General features: G+C 60.4%; 1 protein-coding gene across 2 annotated transcripts; it reads left to right on the top strand.

Annotated features, from left to right (window-relative positions):
* Positions 1 to 8,949: 8,949 nt before the first annotated feature.
* On the top strand, positions 8,950 to 18,226 carry CRYBG2 (crystallin beta-gamma domain containing 2). Of its 2 annotated transcripts, XM_069875316.1 has the most exons (19): positions 8,950 to 11,044; positions 11,585 to 11,629; positions 11,719 to 11,837; positions 12,301 to 12,457; positions 12,565 to 12,704; positions 12,780 to 12,906; positions 13,192 to 13,227; positions 13,307 to 13,434; positions 13,625 to 13,751; positions 14,056 to 14,198; positions 14,278 to 14,404; positions 14,495 to 14,527; positions 14,641 to 14,753; positions 14,919 to 15,048; positions 15,240 to 15,379; positions 15,476 to 15,599; positions 16,099 to 16,257; positions 16,627 to 16,786; positions 16,927 to 18,226. In XM_069875316.1, exons 1-19 carry the CDS (start codon positions 8,960 to 8,962, stop codon positions 17,013 to 17,015), a joined length of 4,182 nt encoding a protein of 1,393 aa, XP_069731417.1. In that variant the 5' UTR covers positions 8,950 to 8,959; the 3' UTR covers positions 17,016 to 18,226. The 2 variants fall into 2 exon arrangements, with proteins under 2 accessions (XP_069731417.1, XP_069731419.1); XM_069875318.1 differs by lacking the exons at positions 15,476 to 15,599; positions 16,627 to 16,786; positions 16,927 to 18,226 and having other exon boundaries at positions 15,240 to 15,365; positions 16,012 to 16,143.
* The last annotated feature ends 878 nt before the right edge of the window (positions 18,227 to 19,104 follow it).

The raw sequence follows: 19,104 nt of genomic DNA on the forward strand, positions 1-19,104 counted from the left end.
GGGGGCCTGTTGAATGGTAAATGCGAAAGGGAAGAGGACTCCTTCCTGTTCTTTCAGAGACGGTCGCTGTGCCCTGCTCGGCTTCAAGGGAATAGCCGGCAAAGCGGCTGCTTTCACAAATAATGGCTTCATTAGATTGAAAGAAGTGGACAGTGACCTCTCTGAAATGGACTTTCTGACCCCTGCTGACCTCTGGCCCCGGCTCTGACAGCCTGTAAATCTTCCCCCTTGCGGCACGGCCGGGGCGAGGGCAGGCAGGGCTTGGCTGGAGCTGCTGCCCCTGGTTGGGCATCGCAGACCCCTGCGCAGTCAGCATAGAGCTGCCCAGCCCTGGTGAGGTCCTGAGCCCAGTAGGATGAGGCCCCTGGGGCGTGAAAAACCCAGGACACGGGTCATGGCTTTGGCAGAGGCTAGGACTGGTGTCCTCAACTTGCTGCGGACCCCACCAGGAGCTGGTTCTGGGGAGATGAAGGACCCTGGGAATGGTGTTATCGTGATTGTGGCTTCAGTGTCATCTCCCAGCACAGCCACCATCACCAGCCCATCCGGAAGGCACAGATCAGCTCAATAGCAGCCTCTGAGCCTCTATCAGAGTGAGCTGAGCCTTTCACTGACCACTGCACAGATGCACCCGGGCATGCACAAACCTCCTCCAGCCCCCGCCGAGCCCGCATCCACCTCCCACCCATGGGCACAGACCCTTCTCTGCAGCCACCAGCACCTCCTTGCCACCCATGCAGACCCCTCGCCACCTGATCTGCTGGTGGAGAAACTGAAGCACGATGGAGGATCCATGGCCAGTGGGTGGGAACCCATGCCAGGCTCTCATAGAATCATAGAATCACCAGGTTGGAAAAGACCCATCGGATCATTGAGTCCAACCATAACTCTCCACACTGGCTCTGCGCCCCACGTTTCCCTGAGGCTGGCACTTGCCCCCCATGCCAGCACTGAGCCCGGCAGATCCCAGCACCTCCCACAAGCCTCCTCCCCATCCTTGCACGCTCGCCGCTGACCTTTGACTATGAAGCAATCAATAACGGAGCCCGTGGTGCCGCTCCTCCCCTGCGCCCCCCACTTGCCCCATGCCTCTAACGAACCTGGTTAGGATTGAGGGATGCTCTGGTACCTCCCAGCGCTGGGGTGCATTGACCCACTGCTCTTGAGGATGCCCTAACTGGGCACCCTTTCCCCAACACCCCAGAAATGCTCCCCTGGAGCTGCTCTCCAGCTCTGGGGTGGTGACAGGTGCCTCGAGCCTCCGGGTTTGAGGCTCTGGGGGTGCCCACGGTGGGGATGGAATGACGCCATCCTGCTTCCACCAGAAATGGGGTTCCCGAAGGCATCGACACTTGACAAGGGAAGGATGAGGAACATGTCTGTGGGGTGACCTGACTGGATGCCATCCAGTGCCAGGCTTCTCCCCGGTTTCGCTGCCTTTTGGATAAGGCTGAAAGGGGTAAAGGCGGATAGAGATGGTCCCAGCAACGTGTCGCTGCGACGTGTCATGCCCAAATTCAGCAGCTTCTTTTCACATCCCTGGCTCCTTTCAATAAAAGCCCTTGGGCAGCAGCTGATTGATCAGCTGCAGAGCATGGATTGATCAGGATTTCAGCCCCATACATATTCCTGCTCTCTGATAAAGGGAAATCGATAGCTGGAAGAGCTATTCCTCCGAGGCTGCAGCCTCCAGCAGACCAGGGCTCACAAGGCTGCCCTCACCCCCTAAGTCTCCCCCACCCCAGTTCAAGCCTTGCTCCCACCAACAGCAAAACCAGGCAGTGGGAGAAAAAATTGCTTTGAGGAGCTGGGCTGGGGAACGGTGGGGGCACAGCAGGAGGTTGGGGAGAGGAGGCAGAGCCTCTCCAGTTGAATCTCACCTCCCAAGGCATCAACCTGCCCTGCAGCTTCCTCCTTGCACTGATGGTTTGACAAAGGAGTTTTTTTCCTCCTTCTCAGGGTGCTGGAGACTCCTAAAAGCCCCGGGGAAGCCAGACCAGCTGGTACCTCTGCTGCCCAGCACCACCAAACGCCAGCAGCTGCAGCCAACACCGCCCTGTCCTCAGCCTTTTCCCCAGAGCTGAGACCTAGAAACTCATTGCAGGTGTGACTGGAGCAGCACCTTCCAGGTGTCAGATTCCCCCACCATCCCCTCCAGGCTCTGCAGCCCCTGCCTCTCCCAGGGAACTGGGGTGCTCTGGGGTCTCCGAATACAGGTCTTCATCCCAGCCTTGCCCCCACCCTAACCCCAGCACTATCTCTGTCTCAATCTCTCTCTCTTCCTCCTTTTACTGTTACTTTTCTTTATCCTTCTCCCTGTCACCTTCCCATTTCCCTGTGCCTGGAGGGAGGAACATGAGCCAGCAGGGGCCCAGGTGGCCAAGAAGGCCAATGGCATCTTGGCTTGGATCAGAAACAGCGTGGCCAGCAGGGCCAGGGAGGTTCTTCTCCCTCTGGACTCGGCACTGGGGAGACCGCTCCTCGAATCCTGGGGTCAGTTCTGGGCCCCTCACCACAAGAAGGATGTTGAGGCTCTGGAGCGAGTCCAGAGAAGAGCAACGAAGCTGGGGAAGGGGCTGGAGAACAAGAGGAGCATCTGAGAGAGCTGGGGGTGTTTAGCCTGGAGAAGAGGAGGCTGAGGGGAGACCTCATTGCTCTCTGCAACTCCCTGAAAGGAGGTTGTGGAGAGGAGGGAGCTGGGCTCTTCTCCCAAGGGACAGGGGACAGGACGAGAGGGAATGGCCTCAAGCTCCACCAGGGGAGGTTCAGGCTGGACATTAGGAAATAATTTTCACAGAAAGGGTCATTGGGCAGTGGCAGAGGCTGCCCAGGGAGGGGGTTGAGTCACCTTCCCTGGAGGGGTTTAAGGGACGGGTGGACGAGGTGCTGAGGGACATGGTTTAGTGATTGATGGGAATGGTTGGACTTGATGATCCGATGGGTCTCTTCCAACCTGGTGATTCTCTGATCCAATGATGCTCTGATTCTATGAGGGTGACAGAGGGGACTCCCCTGCAGACCCCACCCTGGATGACGTGGGGCTCCCTACAGCCCTGTGTCTCCCCCCTGGACACTGCAACCAAGCCCCTCCCTGTCCCCACAACCTGTCCCACACTGTGTTCCTCCCTTTGAACACAGTGACTCAAGGTCTAGGCTTGCCCCAGTGCCCCTCCAGTTCCCCCAGTACCTGGGGAGCTGGTTTGCCTTGGGGAGAACCCTTCCCAGTACTGACTAAATCCTTTCCAGACAGCCCCAATGGTGCCGGGGGATGCAGCAGGGAGCTTCTGTTCCCTGCTGAGCTGCAGCCGGCTGGCTCGGCTGCTTTGGCATGTACACACGCTTACACACGCGTGCACATGCTTACACACACTTACACGCTGCAGCCAGCCCCACTCCTCCCCATCGCTGCCCCTCGGAGGAGCCCGTAGGGCTGCAGGGGCCGGATCCTGCTCCTGCGCTGGGGCCACGAGGATGGGCAGCAGTGCCCTGTGTGGGTTTTCAGCCGCCCTTGGGCTCCCTGGGGCCACTGGGGCCCCTTCTGTGTCATCTCTGTCCCCAAGGGCTCAGCAGCAGCAGCAGCAGCAACAACCTGAATCCCTACTTGAGGCTGCGTTCAGGTGAGAATCATAGAATGGGTTGGGTTGGAAGGGACCTCAAAGCCCATCCAGTTCCAACTCTCCTGCCATGGGCAGGGACACCTCCCACTGGATCAGGGGCTCCAAGCCCCATCCAACCTGGCCTTGAACCCCTCCAGGGATGGGGCAGCCACCACTGCTCATGGAAACCTGGGCCAGGGCCGTCTTGGATATGTCTGAGTGTTTCTCCAGCCCCAGAGCGCCCATCCCTGCATCCTGCTGGCCCCCCAAGCATCTCGCTGACATGCAAAAGACACGATGGCGCTGGCCACTTCAACTGCTGCTGAGGTTGGGGCCGTCGTGTGGCATCCCCTCTGTGATTTTATTGAATAAAATTCAATAAACCTTTCTGCCTCTGCTGCTCACCCACCCCCAGCAGGTCCCAGACTAGCACAGCTCCCCAGGGAGGGGACAGAAGGTCCCTGGTGTCCCCAGGACATCGCTGCAGGTGTTCTTTGGAAGGCACGGGATGCAGGATGGAGCTGTGTCCCCCTGTGCTGGCAGCAGCATCACTCGGGGGCTGGCTGGGCTGTTTGAGCCCCCTCCCTGGGGCTCTGGGGGTCAACAGGCTGCTCCCCACAATAGGGACCAGCACAGGAGGTTCAGAGACCCTCGTGGGCTGGTGACTTTGGCACAGCAGAGGGCAGAGACAGCAGAGCTGCGGATTCTCCGTCCTTGCCTGAGCCCGGGCGCTGCTGGGAGGATGACGAGGGAGCTCAGCTCTGCCTCAGTTTCCCTTGCACGCACGAGGTGTCACACAGAGGTGGGTGGCCCCAGGCACACCAGTTGGAGCTGAGCTGTGGGTGCTTGCGTGGGGCTGGCGGTGGCTGAGGAGGCTCCGGGGCTGGGCCAGCAGCCGGGAGTGGTGGCCCTGGGGCAAGGCTGGCACCACGGCGGGGCACCCTTAGGTGTTGGGGAGGAGCAGGAGGGCAGGGCGAGGATACAGGGCGGGTGCTGGCTCTGCTGTTGCTCCGAGCCCCGCCAAGAAAGGGCCCTGCGCCCCGGGGACAAGTCTCCTGCGGTGGCCCAAGGCCACTGTTACCCCTGTTCTGTCCCCAAGCCAGCACGAAGCCCTCTGAGAGCACCAGCTCTCCGAAACCTGGGAGATCTCCAAGACCTGGGAGCCTCCTGGGAACGTGCCGAGTGCTGGGGGCTCCACGTGGGACCCCCATGTAGGTGATTAACGAAGGCACAATCGCATCTCTGGGGGCACCCAGCCCCTCACCATGGAGTTGGGACACATCCAGCCCCATGGCTTGGCCAAGCCCACCCGCTGCCGTGCCCCAGCAGGTTGGTGGTGCAGAGCAAAACCGTGCGCCGTGATCCCCTCTGAGGTTACCATCACCCTCCTCGAGATGGGTGGCAGGGAAGGGGCAGCCGAGCAGGGATCCAGGGAGGGTCTGGAGCCACTCAGGCCATCCAGGCTCCCTCCCGGCACTGCTGAGTCGGAGGAATGGGAAAAGTTGGGTGCTGGGGAACCAGCCTGACCGGCTCCCCAGCTGTCAGCACCTGAGGAATGCCAAACCTCCGCTGCGCCAGGGCTGGGTGCTCAGGGCTGGGTGCTCGGAGAGGGCTGCGTGCTCCCTGGGTGACTCTGCCGGTTCGCCCAGCCGAGGCGTGCAGGGAAGCAGCCCTGCTCGGCACAGCTCAGCACCCCGCTCGGCACTCACCTGGCACGGTGAGACCACGGCACAGCACCCCCCTCGCCACCCGCCTGGCACCGTGGGACCCTCGGCTGGCAGGTACGTGGGTGTGTGGGGCCCCCAGGAGCAAGGCGCTGGCTCGGTTTGCAGTGGGTGCCGATGGGGAGGGAAGATTCGTGGCGCTTGGAGCCACCCGTGCTCCCGTCTTGGCTGCCACCCATGGCAGCTGCCCCACGCTCGGATCTGCATCCTGGCTCAGCAGGGATGGGTCCCTGCTCACCTGGGATCAGGATCAGCACCAGTCAGGGGGGTGGAATGGGGCTGTTAGGTGAGGGCTGAGCCCCGATCTGCCCTTTTCACCTTCAACCCTCGCTATCTGGGGCTGTAACCCAGCTCCTGCCACCAAAATGGGTCCCCAGCACCGCTGGAGCGAGCTGGGGCTCTTCCACCACCAACGGCCGCGCAAACCGGACTGAGGGGACAGTGGGGCTCCCCTGTCCCCCTCCTCCTCACAGGACACATGGTCCCCTGTGACACAGCTGCACGGGGGGGAGGTAGGGGCAGCAGGGGTAGATGGTTGTTTCCCTGCCCTCCTTCTGAACTCCAGCCTGCTCATCAGCCACCCAACCCCAATCCCTGATTTTCCTGGAGGCAGCAGGTCCGCTCTCACCCTGCGGCAACAGGGCTCAGCCCAGCGTGGCTGGAGGCTCAGATTAATCCATGGTCACCAGCTCAAAGGCAGTTGCACCCGCTGCCCTCAGCCCCTCCATCTCCTCTGATTATTAACGGCACCTCGTGCCTTTCGCTTGGGTGCTGGGAGACTCTTTGGGATGACGGGAGGCAGCAAACAAGCCGAGCTTGGCTTGGCCAGTGGGGATGAATTAGCCATGTTGGGTGCCCCAATACCACTGGGATCCAGTACAGCATGTCCTGGAGGGCAGGGATGGCCAGCAGGAGTGGCTGGAAGTATCACAGAATCATAGAATCACCAGGTTGGAAGAGACCCATCGGATCATCGAGTCCAACCATTCCCATCAATCACTAACCCATGTGCCTCAGCACCTCGTCCACCCGTCCCTTAAACCCCTCCAGGGAAGGTGACTCAACCCCCTCCCTGGGCAGCCTGTTGTATTCAGGGTCTGATCCTCGAGTCCTTGACCCACTGTTGCAGTAGGAAATATTTGGGGGTGCCAGGGCAGAGCAGGGCTCCAGGGTGAGCTCCTCTCCCAGGGTTGGGTCCAGGGTGGCACTGGGTACCAGATCCAGCTGCAGGGATTGGATGGGAAACACAGACCTGGAGATCTTTGGAAATCCAGCTCCGGGCAAGTGGCTGAGTAAGCACATCCCGCCTCCCCCCAGCGCCCCGGTGTTGCACGGAGCTGGCATCGCTGTCCTGGTGCCACCCCGGGGCCACGGGCACGGCAGGGCTGAGCACCAGCAAGCGCTTGGGAAACCAGCGCTGAAGCAAGTCCAGGGTGCAACCGGGTGCCAGGCGACTCTGGCTCCAGCTTTGGCTCCAGCGAGACGGCAATACTGCAGGGCAGAGAGAGGCCACGTCCCTGCACAAACTGCACTGTCCTGGCACCATCAGGAGCTTCCCCGGCACCACGATGTCCCAGTGCCAGCCTGACCCTGCTCCTGGCCATCAGCCTGGACGCCTGTCTTGTTCCCAGCACATTTAAGAGCTTTTCCTCTGTGCTGCCCAGTGCATCCATCCCTCTTCCACACGCAGGTCCTGTGACCCTGGGGATCCAGCTGTGGCCCTGGGGATCCATCCATGACCCTGGGGACCCAGCTGTGACCCTAGGGATTGAGCTGTGACCCTAGGGATCCATCCGTGACCCTGGGGACCCAGTTGTGACCCTGGGGATTGAGCTGTGACCCTGGGGATCCAGCTGTGCTTTTGCCCATGCAGCTGTGCAGCCCCACCCAGGCTGGTCCCAGCCTGGAGCGGCGCTGACTGTTCCAGACAAGGTCTCATCGTCTCCTGGAAAATGACACAAACCCTTCCTATCTGTACTGGAAAGACCTGCTGGGCCAGGGGAGAGCGAGACACGGAGGGCGCGCAGCGGGCTGGCAGGAGGGGCAGGGAGATGCCTGCACCCCACACCTCTCTGCCTGCCCCCAGCACCTCTGACCCCTGTTAGGGACTGGTAAAGCCCAACCTGCAGCTATCAGTGGGAGCTCAGCCCCAGGTGGTGCAGGATGAGACCCTCTCCCGAGGCGTCCCAGGGAAATTAGTCCTGGGAGTCGCGCAGGGAGATGTCATCATCCAGAGCTAGGAGACCCCAAGCTCAGCCTTGAGCTCAGGCTAAGCTTAAAGCCCTGTCCTTGCTGTTGTCCCCGTAGCCAGGTGGTGACACCAAAGAAACTCCTAATTGGGAGATGCTGAGATGCTTCTGGCTCCCTCCCCAGCACCTGCTGCGTCAGCTGCTTCCCAAACCCAAGCCCAGCAATAAAACCCTTGTGGGGCAGGCACGGAGCCACCGCACAGTGACGCCTCCACCAGCGTCGCCCCCAGATCACGTGGCCCCATCCTGCGCCCTGGGGACCGTGGTGATGTCCACCTGGAGGCACCCAATGCAAGGACGCAGGAGCCAGGGGCTGGGTACCCGCTCAGGTCAGGGTGCAGGCGTTGGGTGATTCGTGCAGCTCGTTTTCTCGTGCTGACGGGGCTGCAGAGGTGGATGAAGCCATCCCATCTTTGCTGAGCAGCAATAGGGAATCATGGAATCATAGAATCGCCAGGTCGGAAGAGACCCACCGGATCACCGAGTCCAACCATTCCCATCAATCACTAAACCATGTCCCTCAGCGCTTTGTCCACCTGTGCCTTAAAGCCCTCCAGGGAAGGTGACTCAACCCCCTCCCTGGGCAGCCTCTGCCAGTGTCCAGTGACCCTTTCTGTGAAAAATTTTTCCTAATGTCCAGCCTGACCCTCCCCTGGTGGAGCTTGAGGCCATTCCCTCTCGTCCTGTCCCCTGTCCCTTGGGAGAAGAGCCCAGCTCCCTCCTCTCCACAACCTCCAAGAAGGGTCAAAGGAAGATGCTGCTCAGGTCCCCACCTACTCCTGTGAACATCACAGCTGCCCCAGCCCTGCTCCTGGCCTCACCGCTGCTCCTGGTCCTGACCAGGCCCATTTTCTTCCCCCACAGAGCAGCTTTCCTGTTGTTTTTGGGCTTGTTTATTTGCTGCATTTGCTGACTAGGCACAGCCCTGTCACCCGCCTGACTCACCCTGCAGCTCGGGGCACGGCACGGCCTGGCCGCATCCTGCACACTCACCTGTGCTGTGCTGGCCGCTTGTGCTCTCCTGGAACCCACCTTGGTGGCATGATGGAGCTCCCCACCATCTCTGTCGGATGCAGATGTTGATGTGAGCGGGCAGAGGGGCTCGTGGTTCCTCCTCATCCTGCACGCGCCACGATGGATGACATGAGCTCCCCAAGAAACAGAGAGAGCCCCAAAACCTCCTCCTGTGCCCATGGGAACCCCCCAAAAATATCCTGTAGGATCAGAGGGAGATCTAGGGAGTCTTAGGGTTTGGGGTCCAGGGCTGGTCTCTCTAGAGTGATTCCTGTTCAGCTCTCCCAGGGTCTCCTTCTCTCCTTGCAGCTCCGCAGGGGCTGATCCCGGTGGCGTGGGGCGTGACGTGGGATTCCCCGTTTCCCACTCCCACGTCATGGATTCACCGTTCCGGCACACCAAGACCAGGGGCTTCGTCTCCAGTGTGGAGCTGAACATGAAGCAAGCAGCATCGAGTACGTCAGGCACGGAAGGCAAGTCCCGGTTCCAGAAGGTCTCACTGGTGTCACGGCGGCTGGAGAGCTCGGGGAGCGCGCGGGGTCGGGACGGGAGTCCCTCTCGCGTCTCCCTCCTGCTGCAAGCCTGGGAGAAGGAGATCGTGGAGAAGACTTCGTCCGGTCCTGCCACCCTGACACAACGGGAACGCTCGTCCTCCATCAACCTCCGCAAGGACTTCACGGCGCACGGTCCCATCTTCTCACAGGTCTATTCCCCCGCGCAGAAGCCCCGGCGGCAGGACGAGAGGGGGAAGGCAGGGGCTGGTGGCGATGCCATCCCTCAGCTAGCGGCTCCCCACGCTGAGATGCCCGTACACAGAGAGAGCTACGTGCACGGCACCCTCCTCCCCACCCAACCCACCGAGCGCCCCGCGCCTCCCGGTGTCCCGTGCGTGGCCGAGCCCAGGGCCAGGCACATCACGGTGCTGCGGACGGGCAGGGATGGAGCTGGGGCCGAGCCGGGGCTGGCGGAGGGAAGGGAAGCCCCAAATGGGGTGCACGATGCTGCCAGTGCCATGATGGCCCCAGTGCAGCAGGAGAGCCAGGAACAGGATGGCAGCGGCTTCGATGCAGCCACAGAAGGAAGCAAGAGCTCACCAGGCACCACAGAGGCCACGGCGCTCCTGGCCAAGGGATGCCCCGGGGAGAAACTCTTGCTGCAAGCTGAAGCCACGCCGGGAAACGCAACCCCAAGAGACAGCAACGGGCCTGGGGACCCGCAAACCAGTATAACCAGCTCTTCAGAGTGTCCCTTGGAGGATGCTGGTGGCCAGGCTGATCCAACTGGCGCGGGAGAGGGAAGCGTGGCAGACAGTGAGGATAAAATTTCAGCCACACCACCAAGGACAGAGAGTCCCCCGGGAGCTGGCAGCACCCCTGAAAACCCCTTCTCTGAGGAAAGCAACAGTCCAGAGGTGAACAATGGTCCAAACTATGGTCCAGAGACAAACCATGGTCCAGAGACAAACAACTGTCCAGAAACAAACAACATTCCAGAAACAAACAATGATCCAGAGGCTTCACCTGAAGTACCAGCATCTCCAAAGGCTGAGGTTGAGCTGGAGGAGGGTGAGATGACAGGAGACCCCCAGAGCACAACCCAAGAGCCTGAGAGCAGCCCAGAGCTCCCTGCGGAGCCCCCAGGCCCTGCCCCACCGGCTGAGAGCCCCCCAGATGCAACTGAGGAGGACCCCGAGCTGCTGGTGGACATGGAGGTCTTTGTGGACACGCTACGCAACATGGAGCCCTCAGAGATACGGAAGGCACCCAAGACCCCGCGTCAGCCCCGGCCGTCATCGCTGGGTCGCTGCGCTGCTCTGCCCCCCATCCACGAGGACCGCGTGGTCCCCCGCACCTCCGTCTCCCTGCCTGACGCCCTGCGTGAGCTGCTGGCACAGGGGCCAGCGGGGCGGCAGGAGGAGAGCCCTGTTGAGGAGGAGGAGGTGGAGATTGAGAATCCTTACCTGACCCCCAGCGAGCGGGCATTGAGGGGGTCCCACCACAAGATGTCCAGGGAGAACTTGGCTGGGAATGGTCGGGTGGAGGAGGGCTCGCTCCCGGCAACACTGAGGCAGGCAGGAGCGGAGGAAAAGGTCAGACTGGAGGCTGGTGGCTTGGCAGAGCGGAGCATGCTCTTCCGAGGGAACGTCCTCAAGGGCATGGCACTGCTCTCCCACTTCTTGGAGCACAGGACGGCTGTGGCCAACGAGGGCAAGCCCTACTCGCGCCTGGACAAGAGTGTGCTCTACAGCCGCCTCACCTCCCCCAGCACCGCCCCACTCGAGCTGCTTGGCAGGGACGGTGGGGCAACGGGCTCACCCACCCCCGGGGACCACAACGAGCTGGGCCCTGGTGACCACCCTGGCCTTGAGATGGCCATGCTGGAAGCCCTGGGTCCTGGCTGCATCCCTCCTGCCACCGAAGAGACGGAGATTTCTATGGACCCATGTTCCACTGATGTCCTGGTGAGTAAATCCCACAACATGGTGCCTGGAGAGATGATCTGTCCTCCTGAGCACACGAGGGGTGGGGTGTGAACCTCTAGAGAACCTTTTTCTGATCTCAGCACATGGCTCGGGTTTCCCATCAGAGAGGCCACGGGGTGAAAGCTTCTGGGGCGAGGGGATGTTACTGGGAAGAGTGATGGGAGGGTACTGGGATGGGTGATGAGAAGATACTGGGATGAGTGTTGGGAGGGTACCGGGGTAGGTGATGGGAGGGTATCGATGTGGGTGATGGGAAATTACCAGGTCAAGTGATGGGATGGTGCCACCGTGGCTGATGGGAAGGTCTCAGGACGGTTGACGGGAGGGTCCTGAGATCGGTGGGGAGGCTGATCCCCAGTGGTGCAGGAATGCTTGAGGTGTGGCTCCTTGGGGCGGTGGGAGGGATCGGCAGACACCAGACAGGAGGCTTCGGCCGTGGCTTCCTTGTGCTGCGGGGAGATGGCTGGCATGGCTGACATCCCACTGCGCTCCTCACACGCCCTCGGGTGTTCACAGCAGGAGGACAAGGAGGGCTTCGAGAAGATCAACAGGAGACCTGGCAAGGTATAGGGAGCGTGGCGGGGCCGGGCTGGGCTGGCCGGCTGGGATGTGGTGTGATATGGTAACATCTTTCCGCTGTCACCTTCTCCCAGATCATCCTCTTCTCCGAGGCCGGCTTCGCGGGCCAGAAACGGGAGATCTGGGGCGACATCCCAGATGCCACAACCTGGGAGCTCTCGCACACCATCTCCATCCAAGTCATCCGAGGCGGGTAGGGGATGGCAGCAGGGCGAGGACACGGAGGGAGGGCTTGGCCAGGGCTCCTGCGCTCCCTGTGCCGGGGATGGCATCTGGATCCCAGCCTGGGAGCGACCGTCCTGCCTGTGCCGATGACTGCGGCTGCAATCCAGCATCTTGGTGGTGGCAGGACATCCCCATCTGAACATTAGGAAAAAAATTTTCACAGAAAGGGTCATTGGGCACTGGCAGAGGCTGCCCAGGGAGGGGGTTGAGTCACCTTCCCTGGAGGTGTTCAAGGTACAGGTGGACGAGGCGCTGAGGGACATGGTTTAGTGTTTGATAGGAATGGTTGGACTTGATGATCCGATGGGTCTCTTCCAACCAGGAGATTCAATGATTCTATGATTCTATGATCCATCCTCTGCGCCCCAGGCTCTTGGTGGCTGCAGGTAAAAGCATGGTTTCCCCCTGTTCTGCTCCCCTCTTGCTCCCAGGTGGGTGATGTACGAGAAGCCGCGGTTTCACGGGCGCAAGTGCGTGCTGGCTGAGGGGGACGTGGAGATCAACAACCCCTGGATGGTGTACGGGCAGAGCGGGCAGCCCCACGGCAGCCAGCCCTTCCGCATCGGCTCCTTCAAGAGGGTGGTGCAGGTGAGCGCAGGGATCCCCCCCAGACCCTCCGCTCCCCTCCCACATCTCCCAGCACCCACCAAACTGGGAGTGCTGGACCCCCCTAACGCCGCTCTGCCCCGTGCCAGGATTACCGCACCCCCGAGATCAGCCTGTTTGCGGAGGAGAACGGCGAAGGCGCCCGGCTGAAGTTCACCGACTCGGCTGAGGACACTCGCGTGCAGGGCCAGCCGCTCGCCGCTGCCTCCATCATCGTCCACTCAGGCCTGTGAGTGGGACCGTGAGGCCGAGTGGGTGCTGGGTGGGCTGGAGCAGGCTGCCATGCTTCCCCTCTCTTCCCCAGGTGGCTGGTTTACTCCAAGCCTTTCTTCGATGATGACCCTTATGTTTTGGAGCCAGGCGGGTACCCCAATTTAAAGGCTTGGGGAGCAAAGGATCCATCCATCTGCTCCATGCATCCCATCAGGCTGGTGAGTGCGGTTACTGGGGTGCTGGCACCATATCCAGCCCTGGGCATGACAGGCGAGAGCATCTCCCAGTAGTTCCCAGTTCCCATCAGTGAGAGCTCGGTGTGGAAATGTGCCATGCGTGGCTCTGGAAAGTGCTCCTGTGAGGCAGTGGTGGAAAGTGAAGTCCAAAAAAGCTTATTTCTGAATGAAAATAACCCAAAAATCAGCTCAGGCTTTTAAAAGGGGAAGTTGGATGTCCCCACACCATCCCTTCTGCAACATCACTGGGGCTCCTTCTCCTTCCAGGGCTGCCCTGTCGTGGAGAGACCCGGCGAGCCTCAGGTGAGCACGGGGCCAGCGCCCGAGAAGTCGGGAGGGCCAGGGTGGCCGTGGGACAACACTCACCCTGCCACGTCCTCAGGTGCTCATCTACGAGGCCGCAGGTTTCCAGGGCCGCAGCTTCACCATCAGCCGAGACATCTACGACCTGAAGCGCTTGCCAGGGCCGGCACTGCCCACTGTGGGCTCCTTGCACGTCCTTGGTGGCTGGTGAGTGGCACGGGGTGGGCAATCCCGCTGGGAAGGTGACAGTCAGCCCCAGGAAAGGGCTCAGAGATGCAGGATGGTGATGGGTAATTTGGGGAGAAGGTGATGCTGGAGAGGCATGGATGATGTCCCTGTGTCCTGGCACGTGGAAATCCTCCAGAGACCTCACTGTCTTCATCTGTCTGTGCTGCAGCTGGGTCGGCTACGAGAAGGAGGGCTTCCGTGGCCACCAGTACCTGCTGGAGGAAGGGCAGTACCAGGACTGGAGGCAGTGGGGTGGCTACAGCAAGGAGCTGGTGTCCCTGCGGCTGATACGGACGGTGAGGGCAAGGGTGGTGGCAACACCTGGGGATGGTTCCAATGTGGGTAGGGACAGCCAGACCCCTGGGTCCCATTCTCATGCCCTCAAAGGGAGCCTGTCCTGCCTGCATCGGGCTGCTGGGCATGGCCTGAGTCCCCCCAGACTCATCACATGCAGAGCTCAGGGGCCTAGAGCTCCTACTACCCTGCCTGGGGACCCTGAGGCCAGGCAGGACCCTGGCTACCTGTGTGGAGAGCACCTGGCCCGCAGCCCCTTCCCCCCAACACACCAAGGGGCTCGGGGTGGGCTCCTTCTTCCCACAGGACTTCTCCACCCCAGCACTGGTCCTCTTCGAGGCCATGGACTTCGAGGAGGGCTCGAGCGTGGAGCTGAGCGAGGCGCTCCCCGACACCCAGCTGGCCGGCTACGGCACCGTCACCCAGTCCATCCATGTGCTGAGCGGCGTGTGAGTGTGGGGACAGGGAGAGTGGGGACAGGGGGTTGGGAGAGGGATCTTGAGCCAGCACCTAACCCTTTCCTGGCAGGTGGGTGGCCTACGAGGGCACCAACTACTCAGGCGAGCAATACATCCTGGAGAAGGGGGTGTACCGCAGCTGTGAGGACTGGGGTGCCACAGATTGCCGCATCGCCTCAGTGCAGCCCATCATGCAGGTGAGAGCACCAGAACTTTCCTTTTTGCACCCCCCAGTGCTGCCACACATGGGGCAAGACACCAACCAACCCCGCTCTGTCTGCTTCCAGGTCGGGGAACACAACCTCTGCTACGTCTCCAAGGTCAGGGGCAGCGGATGAGGAGGGGGATGTGCCCACCCCGGGATACACAGCCCTTTGGGGGTGGTTGTGATGATCCGTCCCACTCACTGAGCCCCTCTGGTCCCCCTCCACAGATCCTGCTCTTCTCAGAGCCTGACTTCTTGGGGGATCACATGGCCTTCGAGGAGGACCAGGAGGTCCTACCCACCGCCTTTGTCCCACGCTCCTGCAGAGTCCGTGGGGGCAGGTAGGGCCTCCTGGGGCATCGCTGGGCATGGGGAGACCACCCAAGCTGGCAGCCAGGAAGGGGCTCTCCAGGGTTTTGGGTAGGACGAGGGTGCTGGGGGGCTGCAGGAGGGATGAATACCCACCTCAACGGCGGTGTCAGCCTGGACGTGCTCCTCTCCGGCAGCTGGATCCTGTTTGATGGGCAAGGCTTCGCGGGGGAGCAGCACGTGCTGTCCGAGGGGGAGTACCCCACGCTCAGCGCCATGGGCTGCCTCTCCTCCACTGCCGTCTGCTCTTTGAAGAAGGTCCCAGTGGTGAGTTCCAGCCCTCCCTTCCCTTCCCTTCCCACCATTGCCAGAGTAGAACCCCCACCAAAACCCTCCTTTTTCCCTTCCTGCGGGTATTCCCAGTGCTGACTCTCTGCTCTTAGAGCCCTTCTGCACCCACGGGTGCTCATTCCTCCTGCCTGCACCACTCACACCTTGTCTCATCCCCCACCCCGCAGTTTTTCTCGGAGCCCTCCATCTTCCTGCACGGGCTGGAGTGTTTTGAAGGAAAGGAGATTGAGCTGAACAACGAAGTGCGAAGTCTCCAGGCAGAGGGTTTCAACAACCACGTGTTATCAGTGCGGGTCAAAGGCGGGATGTGAGTGAGCCCCAGAACTGCTCTTCCCCAGCTAGCGGGTGCTCAGGGGTATCTATGCTCTGCCCATCCCATCCTGTCCTGTCCCATCCCTTGTAGCTGGGTGCTGTGTGAACACGGTGACTTCCGAGGGCGCCAGTGGCTGCTGGAATGCACAGAAATCACCAACTGGCTGACGTACAGCGGGCTCCAGCACGTCGGATCCCTCTACCCCATCCGCCAGGTGAGTGCCGCGATGGGACAGGGCACTGGCACGCAGGCAGGTGAACCCTAAAACCCTCCACAAGGAGCTGACGTGGAGCTGAAAAGCTGGGAGGAAGATGCTGCAGCAGCTCTGGGTGAAGCAGTAGGGCACAGCCTGAGAGCAGCAGCACACCCTGACCCATGAAAGACGTCACCAGCACTGTCACCCCCAGATCTCTGTCCCCCGCCCTGGGAGTGGCTGTCGTGGTGGCGAAACACTTCCCATAGGCAGGAGCCTTGCAAAACGCTCCAGCATCCCAGCGTGGATGAGCTGTGCCAGCTACCAGAGACAGGCCACAGTCATCACCCTGGGGAGAGGCTGGGACCTCACGGGGAACAGGGAGAACCGTGGGACCCACCCAGGGGACGAGGGTCCTACCTTCCCAAGGCAGAAGCCGGGTGAGGTCCTTCCTCGGCCAGCCGCAGCGTGTGCAGGCAGCAGGGATTTTTGGTGCTGAAAGAGGTTTCTCTCTTTCCAGAGACGGATCTATTTCCGCATCAGGAGCAGGGAGCTGGAGCTCTACCTCTCCGTCCCCGATGACGTGGAGGACATGAAAGCGGGGCGGGTGGTGGTCTCCAGCCTGAGCGAGCAGAGCAGCTCCGTCTGGTACTACGAGGATGGGCTGATCAAAAACCAGGTCAGAGCTTGCGTGTGACAACTCAGCACCATGGAGGGGACCAGGGGAACTCCTGGCCGGACTCCTGGGGTGTCCACCCCACCCACAGCCATCTCTGAGTGCTTACAAGAGCCTTTTCTAAGCCTCATCCCCAAAGATTGGTCGATTCTCTCCTCCCCAGCTCTTCCTTGGAGGTGTGAAGGCATCTACCTTCCCTGAGTTGTCACCCTAACTGTCCCCACTTCTCACTGAGGGGTTCTCTTGCTTCTTCCATGTCCTACCCCAGAACCAGCTGCTTTTACACGGAAGCCCCTCTGAGGTCCAAGCCTTTGCACCAGGTAGAGGTGATGGAGGGGAGCAGGCTGACCCAGCCACTGCTGCTTATTGCAGGTGGCTCCCAACATGAGCCTGCAGGTCATCGGGCCAGCCGGGAAGGGCGCAAAAGCCGTGCTGTGGTCAGAGACCCGGATGCCACGTCAGACCTGGAGCATTGATTCTCAGGGACGGATCCACAGCCAGATGTTTGAGGACATGATCCTTGATATAAAAGGTGAGGTTCTGGCACCAGCAGAGGCTGCTATCCCAGGGACCCCCAAGCCCAGGATGTTTGGCTGTGAGATGAGACACTCATCCCTTCGTGACCATCAAGGTCATTACCTGCCATCCTGAAACTCTTTCCTCATTCCACAGGTGGACGATCCTATGACCGGGACCATGCCATCATTTGGGACATGGCTGAGGAAAGACCCACGCAGATCTGGGACATACAGGTGCTATGAGAGGGCAGCGTGTGGACCTCACATCCACAAGTGCCACGGAGCAAGATGGGGACAGGACACCTCCTACCCTCCACATGCTGCACCCCAAACATCCCTCAGCCTCAGCTGCTGGCGTGAAGGATGCTCACCATCCTCTCCATCACCATGGGGAACGCCCTCAACCTCCCTCCTGGGGAGCCTCGTACATGGCCCGCAGAAGACCCTGTGGACACGACCAGCGTGGGACCCTTCAGAGCACATCAAAGCCCCTTCCCCACCAGCTTCCCACTCCGAACTGTATTTATGTACGTGTGTAAGATACGGCTCCCTCGCCTGGGCCAACTCTGCCTGGGTGGTTGGTGTCCTTGTCCGTGCACTGGCCACAGCCCAGCAGCCCCCAAGCCCCCAGCCCAGCACTGGGCCCAATCCTGCTCCCAGGATGGGATCCTGATGCCCTCTAGTGTCCACGGGCCACAAGCAGCACCAGAGCCCCGAGTTTTGAGAAGGAAGCCAAGCTGTGCCCCAAGAGCACTGGGGGCTGCCGGACCCCACCAGCTCCAGCTCCGGTGGGAGCTCATCCTGCAGGCTCGGCAGCTGCTCCAGTCACATCACCTCAGGGTGAGCTCCGTGTTTAGCATCCACGCTGCAGAGTTGCGTCACGGCTCAGGTCACTCATCTTCAAGGCCCTCAGGACAGAGGTCTCCTCCATCTGGATGAGGGCAGGAGCTCCTCAGGGCCGTGACTCAGAGCCAGGAGGGATGTGGGGTGGGAAATCCACACACAGAGACATCAGGCGCTTCGGTTCTTGCTGCTGGGGAGAGGAGACGGCTGCCGGCAAGGACCTGCTTTGCTGAGCAGGTTGTGCCCAGTTTGGGGAAGAGTCAGAACATCCAGACTGTGATCACTTATCAACCCTGCAGCGAACAGGGTCTGTTCTGGCAGCAAGAGACAGCACAGAGCCTTCCTGGGAGGCTTCCTTGACAGATTTCGGTGCACCAAGATCCTTCCATCAGGCGTCTCCAGCTGGCTGGGTGGCAGCCCTGGTTGTTTGCAACAGCCATCATCAGATCATAGAATCATTCAACACTTTGGATTGGAAGAGACCCTTAAAGGTCATCTAATCTGACCCCTGCTGCAAAGAGCAGGTTCTCCAACTCAATCAGGTTGCTTAGACTCCATCCAACCTGACCCTGAATGCTTCCAGGTTGTCTATCACCTCTCTGGGGAACCCATGCCAGTGTTTCACCACCTTCACTGTAAAAATTTCTTCCTTATATCTAGTTTAAATCTTCCTTCTTTCAATTTAAAACCGTTGTCCCTTGCCCTGTCACTGCGAACCCTGTAAAAATCCCCTCTCTATCTTTCTCAGAAGCTCCCTTTACATACCAGAAGCTGCTCTAAAGTCTCCCTGGAACCTTCAGTTCTCCAGGCTAAACAACCTCAACTTTCAGCTGCTTTCGATGCAGTCCAGGTGAGGTTCATCTTTATGCTGAAGCTTGTCCCCAGTTGCCCCAAGACCTGTTCTGCCAGGTCATGCAACCACAGGACAGGAGAGTAAAGCAGAGTATAAACCGCTGCTTGGAGAGGACAATCCCAGGCCTGTGGAGCAGGCACAGAGTGCCTCGCTAAGCATCTATCCTGTAAAGAAACGCTGGTGGGAAAGCAGTGAAGAGCAGCAAAGGATGGAAGGCATGAGGACCCAGACCTGTAGCAAAGCCACTGCCACCCTGTAGTAAGTCTGGGGCACCTGGAAATCATAGAATGGGTTGGGTTGGAGGGGACCTCAAAGCCCATCCAGTTCCACCCCCCCTGTCATGGACACGGTCACCTCCCATGGATCAGGTTGCTCTAAGGACCATCCAACCTGGCCTTGAGCATCACCAGGAACGGGGCAACCACAACTTCCCTGGGCAATCTGTTCCAGGGCCTCACTGCTCTCAGAGTGAAGAAATTCCTCCTTATGTCCAGTCTAACTCTGCCCCTCTCCAGTTTATCCCCATTGCCCCTCATCCTATCACTACAAGCCTTTCTAAACAGCCCTTCCCTATTCCCCAATGTCCTTCTTCTGGCAAGAGGGCTCAAGCGTATTTCAATAAAAGCTGAGAAGGTG

This window comes from Phaenicophaeus curvirostris, chromosome 23 (genome assembly GCF_032191515.1).
Source record: "Phaenicophaeus curvirostris isolate KB17595 chromosome 23, BPBGC_Pcur_1.0, whole genome shotgun sequence".
NCBI classification, from domain to species: domain Eukaryota; kingdom Metazoa; phylum Chordata; class Aves; order Cuculiformes; family Cuculidae; genus Phaenicophaeus; species Phaenicophaeus curvirostris.

Coding starts and splice junctions, on each gene's coding strand:
- CRYBG2 (XM_069875316.1), top strand. CDS start 8,960: ATGGATTCACCGTTCCGGCACACCAAGACCAGGGGCTTCGTCTCCAGT. Junction 12,458..12,564: donor CCTTCAAGAGGGTGGTGCAG/GTGAGCGCAGGG, acceptor GCCCCGTGCCAG/GATTACCGCACCCCCGAGAT. Junction 14,754..14,918: donor TGCAGAGTCCGTGGGGGCAG/GTAGGGCCTCCT, acceptor CCTCTCCGGCAG/CTGGATCCTGTTTGATGGGC.